Source organism: Jaculus jaculus, chromosome 10 (genome assembly GCF_020740685.1).
Source record: "Jaculus jaculus isolate mJacJac1 chromosome 10, mJacJac1.mat.Y.cur, whole genome shotgun sequence".
NCBI lineage: Eukaryota > Metazoa > Chordata > Mammalia > Rodentia > Dipodidae > Jaculus > Jaculus jaculus.
The window spans coordinates 24,562,683-24,587,142 of NC_059111.1; the positions used below are offsets into that span (position 1 = coordinate 24,562,683).

A 24,460-nucleotide genomic window follows, 5' to 3' on the forward strand; every position below is an offset into this window, starting at 1 on the left:
AGGATTTGGCAGATGGAGAAACGGATGTCCAGAGGCAGCAATGTCACCCAGCAGTTTAGTGACTAGAACGGAAGTGGGCATGTCTGGTTCACTGCTAATGCTCTCTGCACTGGCCCTCTGGTCTGGACAAGTATTCCTTGCTTCTCTCAATTCCCACGATCCTTCCTGACCACTGAGAACCCTTGGTCCCTCAGATTCCTGTTGGGAAGGGGAAGCTTAGAGGACCCAGGAGGAGACAACACCCATGGTTTGGTCTTTCTTCTCGTAAGCCCTGGCTGGCTCCCTAACATCTAATACCACAGTTAGGATGGAGCCTTGAACCCAGCACTCCTTAGCTGGAAGGTCTTACTTACTGTTGTTCTGTTCTCTGTCTATACCCCACGCAGAATTTTCCTCTTCCCTCTGGTGGACAGATGGATCCCAGATGCAGAGCGCTGACGGCTGTCTGTGGTAGTTTGAAGGCGAAAGATTCGCCATAGCCTCGCTCTCAATCTCCAGCTGGTGGCAATTTGGGATGTAGAGTCTTGCTGGAGGAGGTGTGTTGCCTTAGGCAGGTCTTGGGGTGTTATAGCCCTGCCCGCCTTGCGAAAGCCAGCTCGCTCTTGCTGCTTACCCTTCAGCTGAGGTGGCACTGACAGAGAACCAGAACTGTGGCAAAGACTAGTATGATGGAATGGGACACCGTCTGGTGGGCATCAGACCCAAGACACTGGAAACACTGTGTAGGTCACTGAGTGGGCTGGGGCCATGTCCCTGTCCCTCAAGGGTTCATCTCATCAGCCAGTGCAGGTTCAGGCTGCTAAAACCTGATGTGAGGAAGTTTTCTTATTGTTGTTTTTTTGAGACAGTATTCAAGCTGGCCTAGAATTCATGATCTCCTGCTTTTAAGCCTTTAAGTACTTGACTATAGGTATAGTATAGACTATAATGTCTGGCTCTGGACAACAGTTTTACTGAGCTTGAACCAGAAACACGAGTTAGAAAATGACCTTCAGGGGCTGGGGAGATGGCTCAGCAGTTAAAGGCACTTATTTGAAAAGTCTGCTGGCATAAGTTTCATACTCTGAGTACCCATGAAAAGCCAGATACACAGAGTGGAACATGCATCTGTAGTCCGTTTGCAGTGGCAAGAGGCCCTGGTGTGCCTATATTCTCTGTCTTTCTTTGCTAGTATGTATGTATGCGTTTATATATATGTGTGTGCGTGTGTGTGTGTGTGTGTGTGTGTAATTTATTTATTTGAGAGAGAGAAAGAGGAAGGGAGAAAGGGAGAGAATGGGTACACCAAGGCCTCCAGCCACTGCAAACAAACTCCAGATGCATGAGCCCCCTTGTGCATCTGGCTAATGTGGGTCCTGGAGAGTCAAACTGGGATCCTTTGGCTTTGCAGGCAAACACTTTAACTGCTAAGCCATCTCTCTAGCCCCAAACATATATATTTATATGTATGTATATATTAATATAAATATATAATTAAATTAATATAATTTAATATAATTACATTAATATACATATTTTTTTTTAAAGAAAAAGAAAATTACCTTCAGCAAGATAGGCTCGGAGAGAACAGTAAGACAGTTGGGACACTCGAATCTGTCCTTGGCTCAGAGCAAGCCATGGGCTGTTGGACAAGTCACTACCGCTCAGTTGTCTTAATTCTAAAATAAGTGTGGGTGAGCAGGCAGGCTGTTGGGGTGGGTGTGATGGGCTGTTTGTGTGAGCTCCCATCAGTCAGTGTTTAAATCTCATAACCATCTTTTGAGGATTCTATTACTATCCTTGTTTGTTTTCAGATCAATAAAACCAAGGTTCATAGAAGTTCCCTCCGTGCTCAAAGCCACAAAGCCAGTAAGACAGGGCTGGTTTGGAACCCAAGTCTGTCCCTCACATCTGCTCACAAGCATTCCATGCACTGCTCTAGGGCAGGGTCTGTCTACCTCTGACATCCCATGGGTGACGTGCTCATTTCTCTAAGGGTATCTGGTCAAGCCTCTGACTTTGGCTCACAATACTGCCATGAAGGCAGTGTCTCCATGCTCCAGGGAGCAGCCCCAGCCTTGGAGGGCAACCTCCTCCTTTCCCTGCAGAAGCTGCCTGCTCCAGCCAGGTCACCTCCCCACCCTCCCCTGCAGCCGGCAGGGACTCCAGCCGTCTGGTTCTTCTTGCTGACTTAACTAAGATGACAGGCTTCAGGTGCTTTTTAAATTAAAATGGGTCGCCTCTGTTCATCTCTTTTCCAGATGTCATTACCTAGCAGGAATCTGTCTTTATTTATTGGTCTTTCCTGTGCAGAATCCAAGGGAGCTCCCCTCCCCAACACCGCTGGGAAGGAGCCCACGTGTGGGAGTGACTTGAACCCACACAGCAGGGGTCTGGGCTCCCCTAGGACCCAGGACAGGGGACACGTGGTAAGTTTGCCATTAGAGTGTTCTTCTGGCTCTGGGCTACGTGTGTGACCAATGGAGGCGTGTGGTGGGGTCAGTGTGTTCTCTCCTGGGATGATGGGAGGGAGACTGTACTTTTACAGGGTGCAGATGAAGTCCTGTGTTGGAGTCTTTCAGGTCCTCGACAGCAGCTGTGTTTTCCTGTCTCACAGTGGGCTGAGAACTCCCTGATCCACTTCCAGTGGGTTTCGGTGCGGTAACCCAAGTCCACTCCGCCCCACCCCCTGTGACTACTGCAGCACCTCCCCTGCTTCCTCTCCCTCTCTCCCCCACCCTCCCACAGCCCCTAGAAAGATCCCCAGAGTCACTTCTGTCCACCAATCAGGAGAGCTGGACGTGGCCTCGACCGCCCAGCACAGACCCACCCAGGCTGTGCACTGGGCTCTCTGTCCACTCTCTTCCCCAGTAGGTCCATTCAAAGGCAGCTCCTCTGGACCCCCACCCCCTACTCTGGCCTGCAGAGGCTTTCTACCTGTGCATGGGCCACCAAACTGCCGAGTCACACAAAGCCCATGAGGCTGGGACCACCTCCTGCCCAGGATGGCATTACAGCCCACTCCAGTGCTCAGCGCACATCGAAACAGAGCAGGCCCCGAGATGCAGGGTGCATGGTCCATGGGTGCCTCTGCTTAAGGGCTGGGCTGCTAGCTTCCCATCTAGAGCTCCAGAGGGACTGACCTGTTCCCAGGGGTCCTTGGACAATACGCTCCCGAGGGCTGGGTCCCTGAGAGCCCCTCTTATATAATTCAGAAGTATTCATTAGGAATGAAAGGCCATGGCATTCCCGAGGTACCTAAGACAATTTGGTTCATGAGCAGACATTCCATGGGGATGATACTGAAAAAGCAATGTGCACGTTCACATGGGGCCATTTCCCAGGATCACGTGGCAGTGACATGCCAGTTTTCCTACCCCCATCAGCTGGGGGAGTTTGTGGCAAAGAAGCCAAATAAAGCACGGGACTTGTATTTTCTGTGACCTGCAGTGAACAGGAGGCAGGCCAGGGGCGCAATGCGGAGGTGGGCAGGGCCTGCACTTCGCCGCTGACCAAGCTCCCTGACCTCTGCAGCCCCCGAGCCTGGTGTCCTGACATTACAGGGTCCCCAGCGAGGCATGAGCAGAGAGGGACAGGACTGAACAAGTAGCGGCGCATTACCCCTTGCTCCTGGCAGATCTGAGTCAGTCTCTCCAGCTGCTCGTCTTGGATGACCTTGGCCTTCTCGTACTGCTGGATGACCATCTCCATCTCCACCTTCACTGGCAGGACGTACGCTGGAAGACACGGGGAGCCCTGTGAAGAACTGGGCAGTGGCTGGCCTCGAGCATTTCACCTGCAACAGCTTAGAGGCCCAGGCACGGTCCATGGGGAGGAGGGTGGGGTTCAGAGACCCAAAAGTATCCAGAAAGCACGGTGGGCTGCAGCCTGATGGATGGATGAATGGATGGATGGATGGATAAGCAGTTTGGTGGGGCCTTCTGTTTACTTTTCTTCTTCCTCCTGGCCATGATGAGGGGGTGATGGCTTGTTCTAGCATAGCCCTCCTAGACCACAGGGGTCTTTGAAAAGTGGGCTATGCGCAGCAGAGCAGAAGAACAGAGCTTGGGATCTTGGCTACACAGAGGGAGTGTCCTATTGCTAGTTTGAAGCAGTGACCCCTGCCATTTACCCGCAGCCCTCTGTTGTGTTTTAGACCCGGTGATCTGTTACAGGTGATCCTATTTCTAACTGCTTCACACAGTGAGGCACAGAGGAGAAAGAAAGCCTGGCCTGTGAGTATGGGGGTGCTGTGGTTTCTCAGTTAGCAGCAGCCCCAGAAGCCTCTCCTTTGGTAATTCTTCTGGGCTTTGCAGGTCAGGGAATCTCACAATCAACTTCTGTTCTTGACCCTGTCTTTACCCCTTAGCCCGTCTTAGGTCCTGAGAGCCCAGCCCTTCTCAGTTCATCAGAAACCTTGGTCACATGCCTCTCTAGTGTGTTCTAGACCCCGCCCCACCCTCAGCAGATGGGCCCAAGTGAATGTCCACAGCCTCCCACTGCCAGGCCAGAGCTGCCACAAACTGTTGTTACCTGAGCTGATGTATCAGCCAGTTCACACTCAGGGTGAGAATAACAAATGAACACACACCACCCACTCCTCAGTGCACCCCCAGCTCCCGATGTGTCAAGAAACAGGAACCGCTGCGAAGGATGTCCACAGTGGGACTGTCACATGTGATTTGTGCAGGGTGTGCAGCGGTCCACAGCTGGCAGAAGCCAGAGTTCGCTGCTCCTGCTCAGAGGAGAACGGCTGTTCTCACGGACAAAGCCAAGAACAGGACCCCGAGCAGATGGGGCAGAGCGAGCCGCCAAAAGGCCGCGGGGGTGTCACAGGTCCTGGACTCCACTCATGTTTCCGAGCCCGGTTTGCAGTGTGACCCTCACTTCTCTTGGCCTCAGTTTCCGCATCTGTCAAATGAGTGGAATGCTCTGGATCATCTCCCTGAGCCTTCCCAGACGCCCAAAGTTGGATGGGTCCCACGCGTTCCAATTCAGTGAAGATGCTGTACTACGGCCTGGTGACAGGTCAGCTTGGAAACCAGGACCAATGTCCACCATGTTCACATGTGGAGCGGGGATGGGAGTGGGGACATGGAGAGGCTGCCTTCCCGGCCAGCCTTACACCTACCACACAAATGCTGTTGGAATACGCGCTGTGGTCGGCAGCCAAAATTCAGGTCTGGAAAGGATTCAACATCTACTATGGTGGTTCTAAACTAAACTCCGGTAGTTCAGAGTCTGCAGTGCCCCGGGAACGAGGAGAGGGCACGGAGGTGAACCACTATAAAACCTCCGGGTAACTGGAGGCAGGCTTTCTGGGTGCATCTTGCTGTGTTCTCTGAATCCGAGGACCATCCTTAGGAATCTGGGGACCTGAGTCTCCCTGAGGTGACACCAATACTCCCCCCCCCCGTGTTATCATCTTTAGGCCGCTCTGTCCCCCTCCCCCCCCCCACCATTCTTCAGGGTCGAGGTGCCCAGCCCCTCCTCCCCTCCTCGGGTCTGGCGCTACTTTCCGGAAGTAGGGCACAGGCATGGGCTCTCTAGGCATGGGTGGGTGGGTGGGAGGGCAGCCCCTGCCACTGAAGGCATAAGTAGCAGACCAGGCTTTCTGGATGGAGGCTCGGGTATAGGAGCACGTGCCAGCGCAGACACGCGAAGCTTATAGCTCCCAGAGAGATGTTCCCTGGTTCGGGGATGCTCAGCTTGTCCTTGGTGACGCAACATGAGACAGACCCTGCAGGGCCAAGGCCTTGACCAGATGACCAGGATGGAGCCAGTGATGACTCTCAAGCCACTGGGTGTGTGTGTGGCGGGGGGGGAAGTGGGGGATCATGGCAGGTAAACATTATCTCAGCCAGGTTGCAAAAACTCTGCTCTTTCCAGAATGGCAGGATAACCAGGTGTGGTGGCGCATGCTTTTTTTTGGGGGGGGGGAGGCAGAAGAAGGAGATGGCTGTGAGTTCAAGACCAGCCTGGGACTACAGAGTGAGCTCCAGGTCAGCCTGGGCTACAGTGAAGCCCTACCTTAAAAACAAACAGCTCCACAAACAGACAGAATGGCAGGATAAACTCATGAGAAGGGGCTTCCCTTGCAGGCACACACTAGTCTCATGGGAATGAATGTGTGACCTCCAAGCTGGGCAGTGGGGTACTCGTGTGTACATGTGTCACCCCTGAGTAGATCCCGAACATGACGCTGGATGGGCAAGGTGGGCTTGGCACTCTCCATGCCATGGACCCTACTTTCCTCCCCCCACACTACCTGGGCCACCCCACGTCCTCCTCTCCCCATCGACAGCTACAGATTCTGCCAGCCTCACTGACTGCCTCAGGCCACTCACCATCAATGACCCTCTTCACCCGCCAGATCCGGAGCATGATGATGAGGCTGATGGCATCCCAGGGACTCCTGGGCCCGTTGGCCACGGTGGATGCCACCATAGGGGCCAAGGACAGGATGATCACAGCCCCATCAAACACCTGGGAGAGGAGGTGTATTTCAGTGTTCCAGGCTGGGCTACGTGGTGGGGGTGGTGGGGTCGGAAGAGTAGCCAAGCAGACCATTAGGGCAAGCCACCTTCGGTAGGCAGCCTGCACCTCGTCTCCAGCTGCCTATGCTGACTCTCCTCAACCCCAAGGGGCCTCCTGTGTGCTAGACATGCTCCTGAGCACTGTCTGTCCTCTACATGACCTCAGCCCATGGTCAGCCATTAGTCCAGGTGACCACAGGTCTGGCTACCATGTCCTGGACCCTGGGCAGAAGCTGAGCTGAGTCTCTCACTGACAGTGTAAGGGCTGGTGGCAGCCACACAGGCCACTGTCCCCGTGGACAGCAGGAATCCAGGGTCCGTGTGTCATCTCTTAACAGGTGCAGAGTCCCTGACACTGCAAGAGGATGGGACAATGAAGCTGTGGGCTCATCTTCCTATATCAGCCAGGCTTTGCCTGAGCACTTTAGGGGCCGGGCCCTTGGCATAGGCTTCTATCGTTGGGCCCAAAGAGGCTAAAATATAGAGAAGTGAGGAAGGAGAGGGCAGCCGACAGTGGACACCTGGCCTTGGTCTGTTGTGTGATCGCAGGGGGTGCTGTAACACTACGTCACCACCTGCCACACCCCAAACCATTCTCTGAGGCAGCCCCAGTTAAGAAGCACAGGCTTATTTTTAAATATATTTCAGCCGGGCGTGGTAGCACACGCCTTTAATCCCAGCACTTGGGAGGCAGAGGTAGGAGGATTGCCGTAGGCTTGAGGCCACCCTGAGACTACATAGTTAATTCCAGGTCAGCCTGGACCAGAGTGAGACCCTATCTTGAAAAACAAAACAAAACAAAACTATATATATATATATATATATATATATATATATATGTACATATATATATATATATATTAAAAGCTTTTCAAATTGACTCAATTATAGATTTATACTTGTGAACTTCAGAAAGAGTTAGGGGGTGACTGGAGAGATGGCTTAGTGGTTAAGGTGCTTGCCTTCGAAGCTTAAGGACCCAGGTTCGATTCCCCAAGACCCATGTAAGCCAGATGCACAAGGTGGTGCATGAGTCTGGAGTTCGTCTGCAGTGGATGGGGGCCCTGGCATACTCATATTCTCTCTCTCTTTCTCCTCTTCCTTCTTTTTCTCTCTCCAATAAATAAATAGATGAAATCTTTGTTTTAAATGCTTTTAAAAAATCCCTGCTGTAAACTGCCTAAGTGAGCCCCCTGACCAGCCTCTGGCTCCTCCCCACCTCACTCGTACCCCTGTGGTGGTCAAACGTTTGTGGGAAGAAGCTGGGTTCTTGGGATAGATTTTACCCTGGGATGGACAAGGCAGTGCCGTTTGGCAGCTCCCAGGGTGTCTGGTTTGGGGCCTGGGAATGGACATGGGTCATACCTCTATCTTGTTTTCGATGTAATCCCAGATCCCCAGCACCACAATCCGTAGGACAGTCTGAGGACAGGAAGTAAAAAAGAACAAAGTCGTTACTTATTCTCAAGATTCTTCAATGCCTCTCCCCAGCAAAGAAGATTCCAGAGCTCCGGATCTGAAGCTCAGATTCATTTCAGAACCAGGAAAAGGTCTTTACCATCCCCTGTACCCACACGCCCTCCAGGTGCCCACTGCATGTGCCCAGCTCCAGTGCTTGTGGTGGTTGTACCTTGCGAGGCCCCTCTACCCTCAGGTTTGGCCCCTCCACCTATCTGTGAGCCATCCCCTGGCCACCAAGTCCATAGAGCATACACACGCCAACTCCTTTAAAGGAGCGACACTCAGGACCCCATGTCCCTCTGCATCATCTCTTGCCTCTCCTGTCACGAGCAAACCCATTTATAAATTTGCAGGTTCTGTCCCATTTCCTGGTTGGTCTCTGCACGTGGAGAAGCCTGACAGTTGATTCCCTCCACATCTGGGTTGGTTGCTACTCTTCATCAAGGTCACATAGCCAAAGACTACATTTCCCAGATGGCCTTGTTCCTATGACACGTGACTAGGTTCTGGCCAATGGCGGATGAGCAGAAGCACCATGTACAATTTTGGGATTGGAATAGACTTGGCTCTGCTCATCCTTCTCTCTCCCTCCTCTAGCATGTAGGTGTGGTGGTCAGCTACCTTCATTCAATAAGGGGAGGGCTGGACAGTGAGGTGGAGTCTGCTGGGTCCTCACCGGTTCCAAGACGCATCGGCCTGAACTTGCCTACCTCAAAATCTGTTCCTCCAGGACAGAAATGAACCTTGTCTTACAGGCCTAAGCCTCTATGCTTGTGGTTTTCTTGTTCCAACTGCTTGATTGTGTCCCCGCAAGCAGGTCTGTCCCCTTCCTGCCTTTCTGGTGAAGTAGGTGTTATTTCTGGGGACTCCTCCCTATCCTCAGCTGAGTGGGTCCCTCTTTTCCCAGTGTCTGTGTAGTCCTTGGGGTGCCATCCCCTCACAGCCCTGCATACATGTGACCTGCACAGCGATTATCACCTGCAGCTAAGGCTCAGGACCCACGGGCTGATTTCTTACCTTCACCCCCCACCCCCGATGTGGTACAGACACTAAATCAGAAACTGGTAACTTTAACTTTGTACTTTTCTCCTCTGAATTGCTGGATTAGCCACATCCACTCCCAACCCCCAATTCTGAGGCTGCCACAGCCAAAAGCCCAGGCTGGGAGAAATGGAAATGGTTTGTCCCAAATATTATTGATTTACTGTCTTTACTCCTCTTTTTTTTTTTTTTTTTTAGTTTGTTTGTTTGTTATTTTTGTTTTTCGAGGTAGGGTCTCACTGTAGTCCAGGCTGACCTGTAATTCACTATTGGTTTTGGTCTTTTGAGGTGGTGTCTTGCTCTCTCCCAGCCTGATCTGGAATTCACTATGTAGTCCCAGGGTGGCCTTGAACTCATGGCAGTCCTGCTACTTCTGCCTCCTGAGTGCTGGGACTAAAGATGTGCACCATTATGCCTGGCCTATGAAAAAACAATTTTTTGAGGCAATATGGTAAGCATAAAGGTTTAATAGTTATCCAGATTTGAGTTTCATTTATAGGTTTAATAATCACTAGCTTTTGGGCTAGAGAGATGGCTTAGTGGTTAAGTGCTTGCCTGTGAAGCCTAAGGACCCCTGTTCGAAGCTTGCTTCCCCAGGACCCACGTTAGCCAAATGCACAAGGGGGTGCACGCATCTGGAGTTCGTTTGCAGCGGCTGGAGGCCTGGCGTGCCCATTCTCTCTCTCTCTCTTTCTATCTATCTCTGCCACTTTCAAATAAATAAAAAAATAAAAATAATTAAAAAATAATCACTAGCTTTTTTTTTTTTTTTTTGAGGTAGGGTCTCACTCTAGCCCAGGATGACCTGGAATTTACTATGTAGTCTCAGGTTGGCCTTGAACTCATGGTGATCCTCCTACCTCTGCCTCCCGAGTGCTGGGATTAAAGGCGTGCACCACACCTGTTATCTTCTTCCTTTTTACCATTTAATTTTTCAAAATTTATTTACAAGCAGAGGGAGACAAAGACAAGATGAGAGAGAGAGAGAGAGAGGGAAAGAAAGAAAGAAATTGAAAGCATGGGCCCACAGGGCCTCCAGCCACTGCAAACAAACTCTGGATGCATGTACCACATTGTGCTTTATGTGGGAACTGGGGAATCGAACCAGGGTCCATGAAACTACCTTCTCCCAGTATTCTGTCTTCTCCATGTTAAAAGGTGGAGGTCTGTGGTATAGAGATGGCTCATTGGTGAAAGGCACTTGCCTGCAAAGTCTAATGGCCCAGGTTTAATTCCCTAGTACCCATCTAAAGCCAGATGCACAAAGTGGCACATGCAGTTAGTTTGTAGTGGCAAGAAATTCCATCGTGTGTCAATTCTCCCTCTCCAATCCTTCCTCCCTCTTTTCTGCTTGCAAATAAATAAGAAAAATTCAATTGTTTTTAGTATTTTAGTTTTATTTATTTATTTGAGAGAGAGAAAGAGGGAGAGAGAGAGAGAGAGAATGGGCATGCCAGGGCTTCCAGTCACTGAAAATGAACTGCAGATGCATGTGCCACCTTGTGCATCTGGCTTACATGGGTAGTGGGGAATCGAACCAAGGTCCTTTGGCTTTGCAGGCAAGCACCTTAACCACTAAGCCATCTCTCCAGCCCAAATTCAATATTTTTGAAAAGTAAAAAACAATTTGAAGTGAAACCCCAATGAGACATAGCAGCTGATACCTGCAGGGACTGTAAGCCCACATACAAGGTAACCTTGCTGTTTCTGCTTGTGCCGACTCATTTCAGTATCACACTCCCTGCTGCCTGCAATTTCTAGCAAGGGGCTTAAGGCCTGTGGAGGGCAGAGCTTGGGGCTGCAGACATATGAACACATCTGTCAATTAAGTGACCCACATCGACTGAGTTCATGTGGCACTGCCCTAGATCTTGTTAAGGAGGGGCCCAAATGCATAAGATTTGCCAGGTGTTCCTCCTACCATGGGAACGTTTTCAAGTCTCTGAAAAAAAGGTCCAAGTGTTCCTCAGTGGCCATCTCCCTTATGCCGCTGCTCTTCCTCCCCTTCGTCCCAGGTTAAGGTCTTGAACAAAAGTGTCTGCAGTGAACCTGCAACAGCCCAACTTTAGGCCCGTGCTGCCGTAGAACCACGGCCCTGGGTTTCCAATGAGCTTGTTGCCAAAGCCAGTGGACAGCATCCTGTTTGGCCCAGATCGGCAGCGTGACGCCCCCGGGGTCTTATTGGAGAAACACTCCCCCAGGTCACCCCGCACTCTGGGTTTTCCTCCTGCCTCTTTGGCTACACTTTTTCTCAGCCTCCTTTTCTGGTTTCTTGTCCTGTACCCACATCCAACTTGTATCCGCAGGCTCAGTTTTCTCTCTCCCATCTCCCCACCCTTGGCTTCACCCACCACTGATACTCGGACACCCCAGCTGCACGTCTCCAGCCTAGATTTGTTTCCTGAGCATGAGTCCAAGCCTGGAGAATGGCACCACTGCCCTCTGACTCGGCCAGATCCCTAGAGCCACAGTCCCTCTGCTCCCTGTGCACCTTGTCCATTAATTCCAAAATCTTGCCAACTTTCACTCCATAACCTCTCCATTCCCACTGCTGCCTTTCTGGTTGAAACTGTTTTTCTGAGGTAGGGTCTCACTCTGGCTCAGGCTGACCTGGAATTCACTATGTCGTCTCAGGGTGGTCTCGAACTCATGACGATCCTCCTACCTCAGCCTCCCAAGTGCTGGGATTAAAGTCGTGTGCCACCACACCTGGCTTGGTTGAAACTCTTAACCCCACCCCGCTGTACCATGTCTAACTGGTTTCTAAGTTCTAGTCCTGCCTCACCTTCACCCCCCCGACCCCTGCCCCTGCGGCTCTATCATGACCCTCCTGCCTAGCGCTCCGGGCACTCATGTGCCAGCTCTCCAAGGTTATCATTTCTAAAAGTCCCTGCCTGGGATCGAAATGTGTTGTCTCGTATTGTGGGGTGTAACATCCCGCATGCGTAAATCTAGTCTGTGTGTGAGAGCACTGACTGGAAGAGCAGGAGCAATCTGGCTCCTGATGGCCCAACGAGTACTCGCATTAAATCATAGCGATTTCAGACAAACAAGTTTCCTAGTGACTTCATAAACGATTGCTCAACCCTGAATCTATCTTCTCCGTTAGTGTTCCCAGTCTTGTGCTCCTTATTGGTCATCTCTAAAATTCATTTTTTAAAAAGTGCTTTGATTTATTAACAGCATTCAAAGGAAACAGCAGTGGATTCAGCTCTTCCATAAGCCAACAGGCCAAAAGGGTGGTACACTTCTGACATTGGTTTCTGGTTTCCTCCTGTAGTCTAACTCACTGTTTGCTTTTGGACAGATACTAACCCTGCACTAGGCTTGGACAAGACAGCACCAAAATAGAAGTCTGCTTTTGGGAATAAAAATAATAATAATATTTCTCAAAGAATAAAAAGGCTTCTCAGGTGTCCATACAATGAGCTAATTGTGTTGATATGCAGTATTTAGGATATGTGCATAAAACCAGTATGCACTCAGTATTAGCCCTGAAACGTTTCTACTTGAGTGTGATAATGTAGAATATAATGATGCAAGTGACAACATATGAAAGAATTTTAAAAAAATCAACTGGCAAGATGATGGGGTCTAAACTACCTCTTTGTCCCTTTGAGAACCACTCCAAAGCAGCAAATTGAGGGAAATACAAACCCTGTCGTGGCTACAGCTACAAGACGTCTTTCCCTGAGCAGGAATATGCGAGGACAGAAAGCAGATGTCGAAATGGCAAGTGACTCATCCGTGTGACGGATAGCAAAATGCAAGTGTCCAGAGGGAGGAAGGCTTGGAGGAGGGCGCGGACTGGCCCAGCACAGCTGGGGAGCGGGCAGCGTGAGTCAGGAGCTGGCGTCGGGGGGGCTGTTTTCAAGTTCACAAGGCTCAGTTAGTGCCTCCACCCTGGGAGTGCCAGTCTGGGCAGGTGCTCATCTCCCATGAGTTCCATTTCCTTGGAGAAGGTGCCCAATACGGTAACTTTACATGCCTCGTCTCTTTTCTCACAAAGTCCCACTTAGTCCTTAACTTCTCCCAGATGCTCAGAGAAGTGAGGTGACTTCCCCAGGACATAAAGCTGGCGACAGGCAGAGCCTCGAGGCTCAGGACCCAGACGGCTCCGCTACACCACAGTCTACAATAGCAAACTGGCTGCTTGCGGGAGAAGATGAGCTATAACAACGGGTCCCACCGCAAGTGGTACCTGGTGAGGGATGGTGAGAACTTTTGCATGAGAGCAATAAGTGGGTGGAGGAGTCACCAAAGCCTCAGTGAGCAGATGCTGGGACAGAATTGCATTGTGGGCTGCGGGCATCATGGTCCCCTGTAAGTCTAAGAATCCATTTTCCTTCTTGCTTCTAGGAAGCCACTTTTATTTATTTATTAGAGAAAGAGAGAGAGAATCAATGGGCACGCCAAGCCTCTAGCCTCTGCAAACAAACCCCAGATGCATGCGCCACCACGTACATCTGGTCCTTAGGCTTCGCAGAAAAGCGCCTGAACCGCTAAGCCATCTCTCCAGCCCAGAAGCTCCTTTGAAACGGATGATGGAGGTGCTGACACAGATGAGCCTTCAGGGCTGGTGTTGGTGCAACAGCAGAAACGTGGAAGCAAGCCAAGAGGGGTGGCTCATGGCTGTAATCCAGTACTCAGAAGCTGGGGCAAGAGGACTACCATGAGTTCAAGGTCAGCCTGGGCTACATAGTGAGTTACAGACCAGGCTGGGCTATGTGGTGGAAAGACTGTCTCCAAAGAGAAATGAGGAAAGGAAGGATGGAAGGGAGGGAGGGACAGAAGGGGAGAGGAGAGGAAAGAAAGATGGAAATATCTTAAAAGTCTAGGGGAAGGCCAAACTAGAAACACACACACACACACACACACACACACACAGCAGGTGCAGTCACAGACAAATGAGAACAGAAGTGCCAACATGGTAGGGTTTTGGGAACACAGATGTGCATTAAACAATTCACCATGCCTTTTTTTTTTTTTTTGCATGCTCAGCTTATTTTCTTAAAAGAAATAGTTAGATTGAATACTGCAAATACACTGTAAGAATGCATAACATGGAAAGACATTTACAAGATATAATTGGGCAAAGGGGAAAGCAAGTTCTGGGATACCAGATCCAATAATAATTCCACTTCTCTGAAGGTATAGGAGAAGGGCCACCAGACATAGATGGAATTATGGTTATCTATGGTTGATGAGACAATAGGAGAGTTTTTTTTTTTTTTAAATTTTGGTTTGCCCATGTTTTCTTAATTTGTTACTGTGGTGGGCTGAATAAAATGTCCTCCATACACTCATGTGTTTGGAATATTTGATCGTCCAGTGGGTAGCAATTTGGGATGGAAGTGGGTCCTCTGGGAGATGGAGCTTTGCTGGAGGAGGTGTATTGGTGGAGGTGAGCTTTTGGGTAATTTATCCCAAGTGTAAGCTCATTACTCTGCTTTCCTGCTGCTGTGGAGATGTGATGCCTGCCTGGCTGCGTTTACCATGCTTTGCCTGCCATGATGAAATATCCCCTTCATAACTGCCAGCTGGGGATCGTGGCTGATAACAAAAAGGTCACTGCCACAGGCACAGTAGACAGAACCAATTATACAAACAGTAAACAATTTTTTCCCCCTACATCAAGGCGGTCAGTGGAGGGTCTGGGCTTACCCCTGTGTGGACGAGGCACAGGCAGTCATCAAGACAGTCTGCTCAGTGGCCTCACAGCCTCTTTTCATCATAACTCTGATGGTTGAGGATCAAGTTCCGTCTACTTCTGAGGCCAAGGTCAGTAAGGCTGTGCCGTGCAGTGTAGGTAGAACAGTCAGGGTCTGGGTGTATTGCTCTAGTCTCCGAGCTGGGGGAAAGACTTCATTGTTGTGCTGCATGGCCCAAACCCCTCCCGCTGGTTTAATCCCTGGCTTGGCAGCTGAGCAAGTCAGCCATCCAGCACGCGTTTACAATCTTCTGCTGACAGTGAGCTAGATGCTGGGAAGAAGCACCTTTCAGCCCGCTTAGAAAAATTCATCTTCATATTCGACCTGCCAGCTCTGTAAGATCGTTGTCAAGGTCATGGCAAATCAAAAAGTGGAAATGAGTTTTTGAAGGATATTTTTCTCACAGACCACATTTAACTGCATCAGTGCTGAGGGCCACACGCCCAGCCATATGCCAAGCCATAAGGGGAGACAAAAGAATGGAAATAAGGCTCTTGCTCCCTGTTCCAAGTGAAGACAGGAACAAAACTTGTGCCCAGGTGAGTAACAATAGGTTATAACAAGCTGAAACGGGGAGGCCCACATAGGCTGCTGGTTTAGTCAGGCTGTTTGGAAGAGATGAAAAGGTGGCCAGGAGTGAGGTGACAGTGGGAACAGCATCAGCGAGAGAAGGACTCAAGAATGGTGGTGGTGGGGGGGTCACTGGAGAGGTGGCTTAATAGTTAAGGTGCTTGCCTGTGAAGCCTAATGACCCAGGTTCGATTCCTCAGGACCCACATAAGCCAGATGCACAAGGTGGCGCATGCATCTGGAGTTCACTTGCAGTGGCTGGAGGCCCTGACATGTCTCTTCTCTGTCTATCTGCCTCTATCTCTCTCTCTCTCAAAGATTATAAACAGGAATGGGAGGGGGACAGTCCTCCAGAAGGAAGAATAGCCTGTGCATTCCCCAAATAAAATCCCAGACAAGGCGGGTACCAAATCACAGGGACCTGGTGTGCAAATAAGAAAGAGAAGCCTCACCTTAGGATTCGTCTGTCTACTGGAAATGGTGGTTGCGGACTGACCGCTGAGGCATTTGACAGCTCATATAACACCAACAGACCTGCGGCGGGGACTGGACTCTTAATGTCTAGATGACCTCACACAATGCTGCATTTTTTTTTTTTTTTCACTCCAAAGGCTTAGTTGCAGAATCCAGAACAAAAGGTTCCTGGCACTGGTAAAAACTCAGCGCGTGAGGGCTGGGAGATGGCTCAGTGGTAACGTGCTTGCTGTATAAGCCCGAAGACCCGAGTTCAGATCCCCAGCGCCCATGTTCTCCCGCCTGGCATCCCAGCACTGGGAGGCAGAGACAGGAGGGTCTCTGGGACTTGCTGGCTGGGGAATCTAGCCAATTCAATGAGTTCTTGGTTCGGTGACAGACACTGTCTCAGAAAATAAGGTGAAGGGCAGTTGTGGAAGATACCTGATGCTGACCTTCACGTGCACACACTCCTACATGCACCCACACACATATGCATGTGCACATATGCAGCGCGCACACACACACACACACACACACACACACACACACACACACACACACTGGGCAAGGTGTCACTGCACCTTGCTCCAGTGTCCAATTACTCAGGGAAGTGGAATATGGCAGGACAGAACCTTCTAGAATCAAGGCTGACCCTGTGAGAGCCTGTGTGGCTCAGGACCTAGACCCCCTCTCCATCCCACAGAGCTGCTCACAGCCTTTCTAGAACTCACTGGCAGAGCCTGTGAGGTGTTCAGCATGCTGTTCACCCCATAAATGTGGCAGGTAGGGTACAAGTTTATGATGACAGGAGCTATTGAGGCTAAAGAGGGACAGATCAGGAACACTGCGTTCTCTACGCTACTCGGAAACATGGAGAGGGACAGAGAGCAGTGTCTATCCTAAAGTCTGAGGGGTGGTGCCGCCTCAGGTAGGGCCAGTCTCCCAGAGTTGATGGCCATGTACCAAGGCCAGGTGACAGGTACTGACTGGTCCAAAGTCACACAGTGTCTTAGTGGTCAAGCTGTCTTCCTCAGACACTGAGTGGAAACCAAGTCATATTTCATCTCTCAGAGCCTAAAGCACACCACCAGCCTGGCCTCTCTCTCAGCTTCTGGTGACTGAGGGCCCTTGTGAGAGAAAGGGTGGACAGGAGAAGGGCTTCTTAAGGCTGTAGAATTATGTGGCAGCTGCTTATGTGGAGAGATGAGCCCTTGGCTCAATTCAGCTTTGCAATGGACTTCATAGGGCAATGGCTCACGTAGTCCAGAGGCAAGGTTTCCTCCTGACTCAGTGCTGTCCAGCAGGCTGTTGTGGGAAAATAGAGCTCCAACAGATGATGGTAAAAGACACCTTACTCTGACTGGATAAGAAGGCCTGCTCAGTGGGAAAGAACTCATAGCTGGTATGGGGAACCAAGTCAGAATCCTATGGAGATGATGATCATGGACTCCAAAGACAAGCTCCCACTAGTCTTTGGCCAAAAAAAAAAAGTAGCTACACTCACCAAAATCTCAATTAACTATGCTCATCCCCTTTAAAAAAATATTTATTATTCATTTTCAAGTAGAGGCAAGGACACAAATACACAGAGAGACAGAGAGAGAGAGGAGAAGAGAGGAAAGAGAGGAGAGAAGGAGAAAAAGACAGGAAGAGAGAGAGAGAGAGAGAGAGAGAATGGGCACACCAGAGGCTCTACCTGCTGCAAATGAACTCCAGTTTCATGAGCTACTTTGTGTATCTGTCTTTATGTGAATACTGGGGACTCAAACCCAGTTCAGTAGGCTTTGCAGGCAAGTGCCTTAACTACTAAGCCATCTCTCCAGCCTCTGCAACTCCCCTTCCGACTCTCCATTGGAGAATCTCTGTGTTGAAGGCAGAGAAAACCAGGGAGAAACAAAATCCACCAACATGACAGGAAGAGATGGCTGGCTCCCCATCATGAGATGAGCCCCCTCTTGCACATCAGCCAGGGTCCAGGGACACCACAGGGGAACTGGCAAGTTCAGCGTGAGTGCTGCTCTCACTGGGAGCCTGGGAACCCGTGCTAGGGAGTCGGTAATACACTGAAGACACTCAAAACCTACCAAAGCAGGAATCCAGAAGTTTCTGAGCACTTAACACTAAGGCAGACTTACAACACACCCACCAAAGCTCAAGGAAGATTGCAGAAGAGCAAAGACTGTAAGAGCCACAGGGTGTGAAGGAGCCTCCAGCGGCATTGTCTCCGCACGGTGATTGAATGCTGCATTCATAACTCATAACCCCAGAGTCAATACCAGTGACCCCACTGAGGAGGGCCCTCAGTGGAATGGTGGCAGGGACAATGGAATACAAAAGGATAATACCAGGGAATGGGACCAACACACGATTTGTCCATACAACAAAGTTAAAATTTATTTTTTCTAAACGTTTCATGTATTTATTTGTAAGAGAGAAAGAGAGAGGAGGAGGGAGGGAGGGAGGGAGAGAGAGAGAGAGAGAGAGAGAGAGAGGGAGAGAATGGGCACACCAGGGCCTCTAGTCACTGCAAACACTCCAGATGCATGCATGCCTTGTGCATCTGGGTCCTGGGGAATCGAACCTGGTCCTTAGGCTTCACAGGCAAGCACCTCAACTGCTGAGCCATCTCTCTAACCCCTACAACAAAGTTTTTAATGGATAAAAATAACATAAAAAGATACCTTGCTCAGTTATGACTAAACAAAATGTTCTCTATCCTTATAATGGAATATAACTCAGACATAAATCCTGACCCATGCTACAACATGGACCACACTTCACAACATAAAGGGACACATGTCATATGGCCCTACATGAAATATAAAGCACAGTTCATACAGATGACAGCAAAACAGATTTGTGGTTGGCAGGGGCTGTGTAAAGGGGTCACAGGGGTGACTGCTGGTGGGTGTGGCATCTCCTTTGGGGGTATTTATGTGAAATATAAAGACTAGTTAAGTTCATGGAGATGACAGAAAAACTCATCTGTGGTTCATAGGTGCTGTGAAAAGGGAACATGGGGCGATTGCTGGTGGGTGTGGGGGTCTCCTGTGGTGGTAACAAGACTTTTGAACTAGCCATAGGTGCCAGCTGCACACTGTGTATGTACTAAATGTCAGTGACTTGTCCACCTGATAGGGTGATGTGATGGGAATTTCACATTGGAAGGAGGATGAGAGGATGCAGGAGGAGGAGGAGGGTGGGGAGAAATAGCAGCTCTATCCGCCACCCCCAGCCACCAACTTGAGGTCTCTGGCTAGGCCAAGCATGTTTTTTTTTGGTTTTTCAAGGTAGGATCTCGCTTTAGCTCTGGAATTCTCTATGTAATCTCAGGGTGGCCTTGAACTCACAGCAATCCTCCTGCCTCTGCCTCCCGAGTGCTGGGATTAAAGGTGTGCATGGGTTTCTTTCCCCAAGGAATGATCCCAGAAGGCCCTGAGCGCTCATGTAATCCTAGCAAGACCAGAAGAGCAGTGGGATCCTTGGTTCCAAGAGACCAGCTGGTCCAGGTCTCAGTCAAGGGCAGCCTGTGCTTAGGAAACACTGTTTGCACAATTCTCTGTCAGATTCCAAAGGCTCTGCTTGTTCTTGGTGAACGAGGTCACAGGGAAGCATGGTGACCCTGTCTGACCCAGCACCATAGGGCCCGGGAGGCCTCACAGGTGGCCCCTGTCCTCTGGGCTCCTGCTGGGACTGTCCTTTAGTCTGTCTGAAGGTGCCCTACCTCGTCATTTTTGAGAAGGATCCTGTATGAACAGGGTCCTGAGTCCAGACCATCCCTTCACTCCCTGGCCTGGCCCTGTCCTCTGGGCCCTGCTCAGGACAAAGTGGCCTGTCTCCTTGGAACAGCCCTCTGGGACCGTGAGGATGGGGCAATCAGTGGCTCACCCACCAGAGGCCTGGTTCTGGCCCAACCCAGTGGGCCCTGGGCAGGTTTTCTTCTCAGGCTTCTGTTTCCCCAACCTTCAAGAAGGCCTGCTGAGCTCTCTAAGGCTCGGTTGAGAGGATGGGGAGAGTACTGCTCAGAAGCAGCAAAGGACTCTGGGGCGGGAGAGGCCCTTAGTGCCTGGCCTTCATGGAACTCGCCTGTAAAACGCAGCCTGCTCACTCAGCCTGGGATGGTTTGCCATGACTCCTCGTCCTTGGCTCTCAGCCACACTGCTGGGTATGTACCAGAGAAAGAAGACCTGAAGGGTAACCGACATGTCTCCAAGATAAGGAAAAAGAGCTGGGCATCCTGGGTCTCCGCTCAGAGGTCTTGATCATATTTCTTTTCCAATTTCTGGCCGTAGCCCTGGCCTTCACCCCAGATTCTGGTTCTCTTCCCAACCTGCCATTACCAGGCTCCCAGGGTAAACCATGGTGAATGACCGGCCAGAAGCTCAGAGCCCTGGGTCCAGTTTTAGCTCTTAAATATATAATTATTTATTTGAGAGACAGAGAGAAAGAGAGAGAGAGAATGGGCATGCCAGGGCCTCTAGCCATTGCGAACAAATTCCAGACACATGTGCCACCATGTGCATCTGACTTATGTGGGTACTGGGGAATCGAACCTGGGTCCTTAGGCTTCATAGGTGAGCACCTTAACTGCTAAGCCATCCCTGCGGCCCAACACGGTATTTTGATAGGAGCTGCACTGGCATTTTCAGCAGGCTAACAGGCTGCTGCTAAGGCAGGCTGCACTCATCCTGCTAGAGGCACTGCAGTCACTGTGAAGGTCTCACACATATTTCAAACTCTCTGAGCGGAGACCTCTGCAAGACTCGGCCGGCACCTAGCTTTCGGGTGTTCTGTGAGTGCACGGAAGCCCCCCTTTACCAGCCAGCCCACCTCAGTACGCGATCACTGTGTGCAGCCTGCCATTTGGGCTGTACTGGGGTCGTGAGTTCTCCCCTGCTACTTTGTTGGCTGACTCCAGCCCACCCTCACCACCTATGCGGCCCGAGGCCATGCGGGTCCAGCTTTCTCTGCCGAGCCTGTGGAAAGCCAGAGCCCCGTCCTCACTTTGGGAGCCGTGTGTGTGTGTGTGTGTGTGTGTGTGTGTGTGTGTGTGTGTGTATGGGGGGGGATGGAAACGACGACTCGCTATTCCTGCACACAGGACTTGTCTGTTTCAGCTGGTCTGTCTCTGGCAGTGACAGGAAGGGAATGCCAAATTAACGCAGGGCAATAAATTCTGCAAAAGCCAATAAAACCAAAGTACAGGGATAGAGGGGAAGAACCGCAGCAACTGATTAAACATTTTTGTTGGCAGTCGCACACACAGGGCACATTTTCCAAGGTTTGTATCAAGGAGACATCTGGCCCTGACCCATGAGTTTGTGGGAGGGGAGCCCAGTGAGCAGAGATGAAGGGCGAGGCAGGGCAGGACTCTATGGGGATACCAAGCTGAGGAGCAGTCTGCTTCAGGGGTTCGAGTGCTCCCTGGGCAGTGGTCTCAATGAGCAGGTCAGGAAGCTTCTTGGAAGTACAGGGTTAGGATCTACTCTGCATGTCTGAGCTTCAGGCTAGGATTGCCAGCCAATTCCAGGGTTGCAGGAGCAGAGGCCTGGGGAAGAGAATGTTCTGGGCTTGGAGGGCCTGCCACCCAGCCCAGCCCAGCCCAGCCCAGTCACACTCATTTTCCGCATACTGGACTTCAGGCCTGCGGCCCTTTGATTTTTAGGGAGAGAGACAGCAAAGCTATTAGCCAGACCAGATGTGGCTCACAAGAGGGCCCTGGGACTCTCTGAACTGTTTCCCTGATCACAGTACAACATATTCTCACCCATGCTGCTGCGTACCCCCAGGGCCCCCTCCCCATGGCGCCGCCTTGTGCTCCACATCTGAAGGCGAACCTCACGTGTAGCGGCCAGTGCGTGTGTGTGCGCGCACACGGGCTCCGGGCCTCATTCACATCTGCCTTTCATCAAAAGGCTTCGTGGACTTTGTGTGCGCTGACGTGCACCTATGTGGGAAGGTGGGGGCACACAGTGGTCAGCTGACTCGGCTAGTCCTCCATCAAATGCAAGTCTTCTGCCCTTCAATGACCGCACCCCCACCCCAGCCTTTTCAGTTCCACCAGGAGGTCCCGACTACAGGAGCTCCAAGCTATTACCAACCCCCCAGCCCCGCCCACTACGACCATATGTAGGCCAGAGGATCACTGCGAGAGCCTGGGAACTGTTCAAAAAAAAAAAAAAAAGACACTACACCCCGTGTAAAAGTAAAATAGTGGTCTGGGTCCAGGATTCTCATTTCATTTCAGTCCTTACACAGGTCTGTTCCGGTCTCACACTACATCTGGGGGGCCAGGAGTCTCCAGTTAGCTTTGCAGACGCTTCAGAACTTCAGTTGCCAACACCTGCAACATTGGGGACACCTGTGCTCCTGAGGCACAGGCTCAAAACCATCACCCTTGCCGGGCGTGGTGGCGCAGGCCTTTAATCCCAGCACTCGGGAGGCAGAGGCAGGTGGATCGCCGTGAGTTCGAGGCCACCCTGAGACTCCATAGTGAATTCCAGGTCAGCCTGGGCTAGAGTGAGACCCTACCTCGAAAAACCAAAACACAAAACAAACAAACAAACAAAGACCCTTTGCCTACCTTCAGGAGTACCTCAGTCAGACTCCACACCCCACACGGGACCCAGTCAAACCCACCTCCCAGCCCTGTACACATCCCTTGCCCTCTGCCCACCCTGGCCCTGATGCCCAGGCCGACTGGCCCAGGCCCAGATCCCAGCAGCCTAACTGCTTCCACAGCTGGATTCCTGTGTTTCAGCCTGCCTCTCGCCTGCTCCTCGTGGCCACACGCACCACTTCTGTCCTTCAGCTGTGGTCAGGCTCACCTTCACAACGCCATCAGGCATCCCCTCGCCTGACAACACCTGAGCATCCTGTGGACCCTACTCGGGCCACATCTCCCTGGCTGGGTTGGTCACTGTCCTCTATGTGTGGATGAAGCCTGCCTACACCATCTCCGGAGCTGCCGGAGAACCCACCACCAGGGAACGTGTTCAGAAAAAAAAAACTGTTGGGTTCCCCAGGAGTGGAGATTCCGGGGCCCCGAACTATTACCTACCTCAGAGAAGAACACAGAGAGGATGACCAGACTGATCCAGTGGATGACACCAGCAAACTGGAACGCACTGGAGACTGTAAGGAACACAGTGTGGGCTAAGTTTAGGAGCCAGGAATTAGGCGCATGGGTCAGGGGGGCTTTGTGGCATCGAGGCAGACCTCTGGGACCCTAGGGTGCTTCCTGGTTGAAACCGGGTCAGAGAGCAAGGGCAGCTGTCACTCTGTGGGCGTGGCGGTGGTGGGACCTCGGTGGCCCGACAGGGTCTGCTTTCTCCTCCTCCCCACGGGCCGTCTCTTTGGATCCCTGCCTGGTGCTGTTGGCCTTTATGCCATAGCCAGACTCCGGGAAAGGAGCCCTCCAGAGGGTATGATCACACCAAGGCTGTGGACCCGAGTGGGCAGCTTCAGGGACCCACAGCCACCCCCAGAACAAGTGCACTATTTGTAGGGCTCCAGGCAAGCCAGGATGGTGGTGTCGGTAAGGGTTGAGAGATGGCTGGGGTGAAGCCTGGCAGAGGGAGCTGGGCATGGGGTGAAAGCACCAGAGCCTGTGAGCTTGGGGAGCCCAAGGTACCATCTGCTTTCCTTCCAGGCTCCCGAGAACGAAGATGGCCCCTGACTGCTCACAGTCATTTCTGCCAGCCAGTCCTGGGGCTTTAGGCACCATTTCTGGAAGGCCGTTCTATAGGACAGTATGCCATGACCAGCCTCCAAACCCCATCAACTAGTTGGGCCAAAAACAAGGTGCAGGAGTCCAGGGCAAGGATCAGGTGAGCTTTAGTGGAGAGAGGACCAATAATTTCACTCTTTGGATGGAGGCCTGAAAGGGATGCTGGATATCCTGGGGCAGGAGACAAAGGGGCAGGTGTGCCACTGTAGATAGGCATGGGCAGATTCCCTAGCGAGCCTGCTTGACAATCTGCTCAGTAGCCCCTGGGTCTTTAGTGGGGTGGGTGATACGTCCCCTCTGTTCTGAAATCGTGAACCCTGGGGATGGGTACAAACAAGACTGTCAAGCAAATTCAAGGGGATGAGGCTATAATACCAGGTTCCTAGAGGGAAACTCTGAGGTCCTTGGCTCTGGGCCAATATGACCCCCAAAAGATGACCCTAAGAGATGCTGTGGATTCCTTTCCATCCTGAGCCCCAAGAATACCAGTGGGAACCAAGAGGCTGAGACCTGTGTGACTCCTTAACAAAACCTCCAGATGATTCCGAAAACATAAAATCTCTCCCCATTATTTCTCAAATGAATTCCTGTGCCTTTTTTTACGGTTTGCTTTAGAAGAGCAATAAATCTTGGATTGTGCGTTTTATGGAATTTAAGATGCCTTTTATGAGCTGCTATTGGATCTCCCACCAAAATCAATCTCCTGGATACTGAATTTTAAGCAAAATTCCAGTGTCGGCTGGGTCCTCAGTTCTACTCAATGCCTGGTCACAACCGGAGAAGGCCAGGGCCCCCAGGCATAATCCACCACGGGGAAAAGAAGGACTCCGTTATGGTCAGGTCTCATAAAATGCAGACAGTCTGGATGAGTGGAGGGAAAGTCTACAACATGCTTTAATTGAAGACAGGTTGAGTGTAAAACCAGTACCAGTCACTTTAGGCTGGAAGATACTTTAATTGGAACCAAGGGGCCACCA

The 24,460-nt window shown here is 51.1% G+C and overlaps 1 protein-coding gene across 2 annotated transcripts in view; it reads right to left on the reverse strand.

Moving 5' to 3' along the window:
- Positions 1-24,460, reverse strand: part of Tmem266 (transmembrane protein 266) — a 141,306-nt gene that overhangs the window by 24,454 nt on the left and 92,392 nt on the right. For both annotated transcript variants that reach the window (XM_004660427.2, XM_045160789.1), the window contains exons 5-8: positions 22,815-22,888; positions 7,881-7,937; positions 6,327-6,465; positions 3,601-3,716 (exon numbers count right to left, since the gene is read on the reverse strand). In XM_004660427.2, coding sequence (XP_004660484.2) covers positions 3,601-3,716; positions 6,327-6,465; positions 7,881-7,937; positions 22,815-22,888 — 386 coding nt within the window. The remainder of the gene's footprint in view (positions 1-3,600; positions 3,717-6,326; positions 6,466-7,880; positions 7,938-22,814; positions 22,889-24,460) is intronic.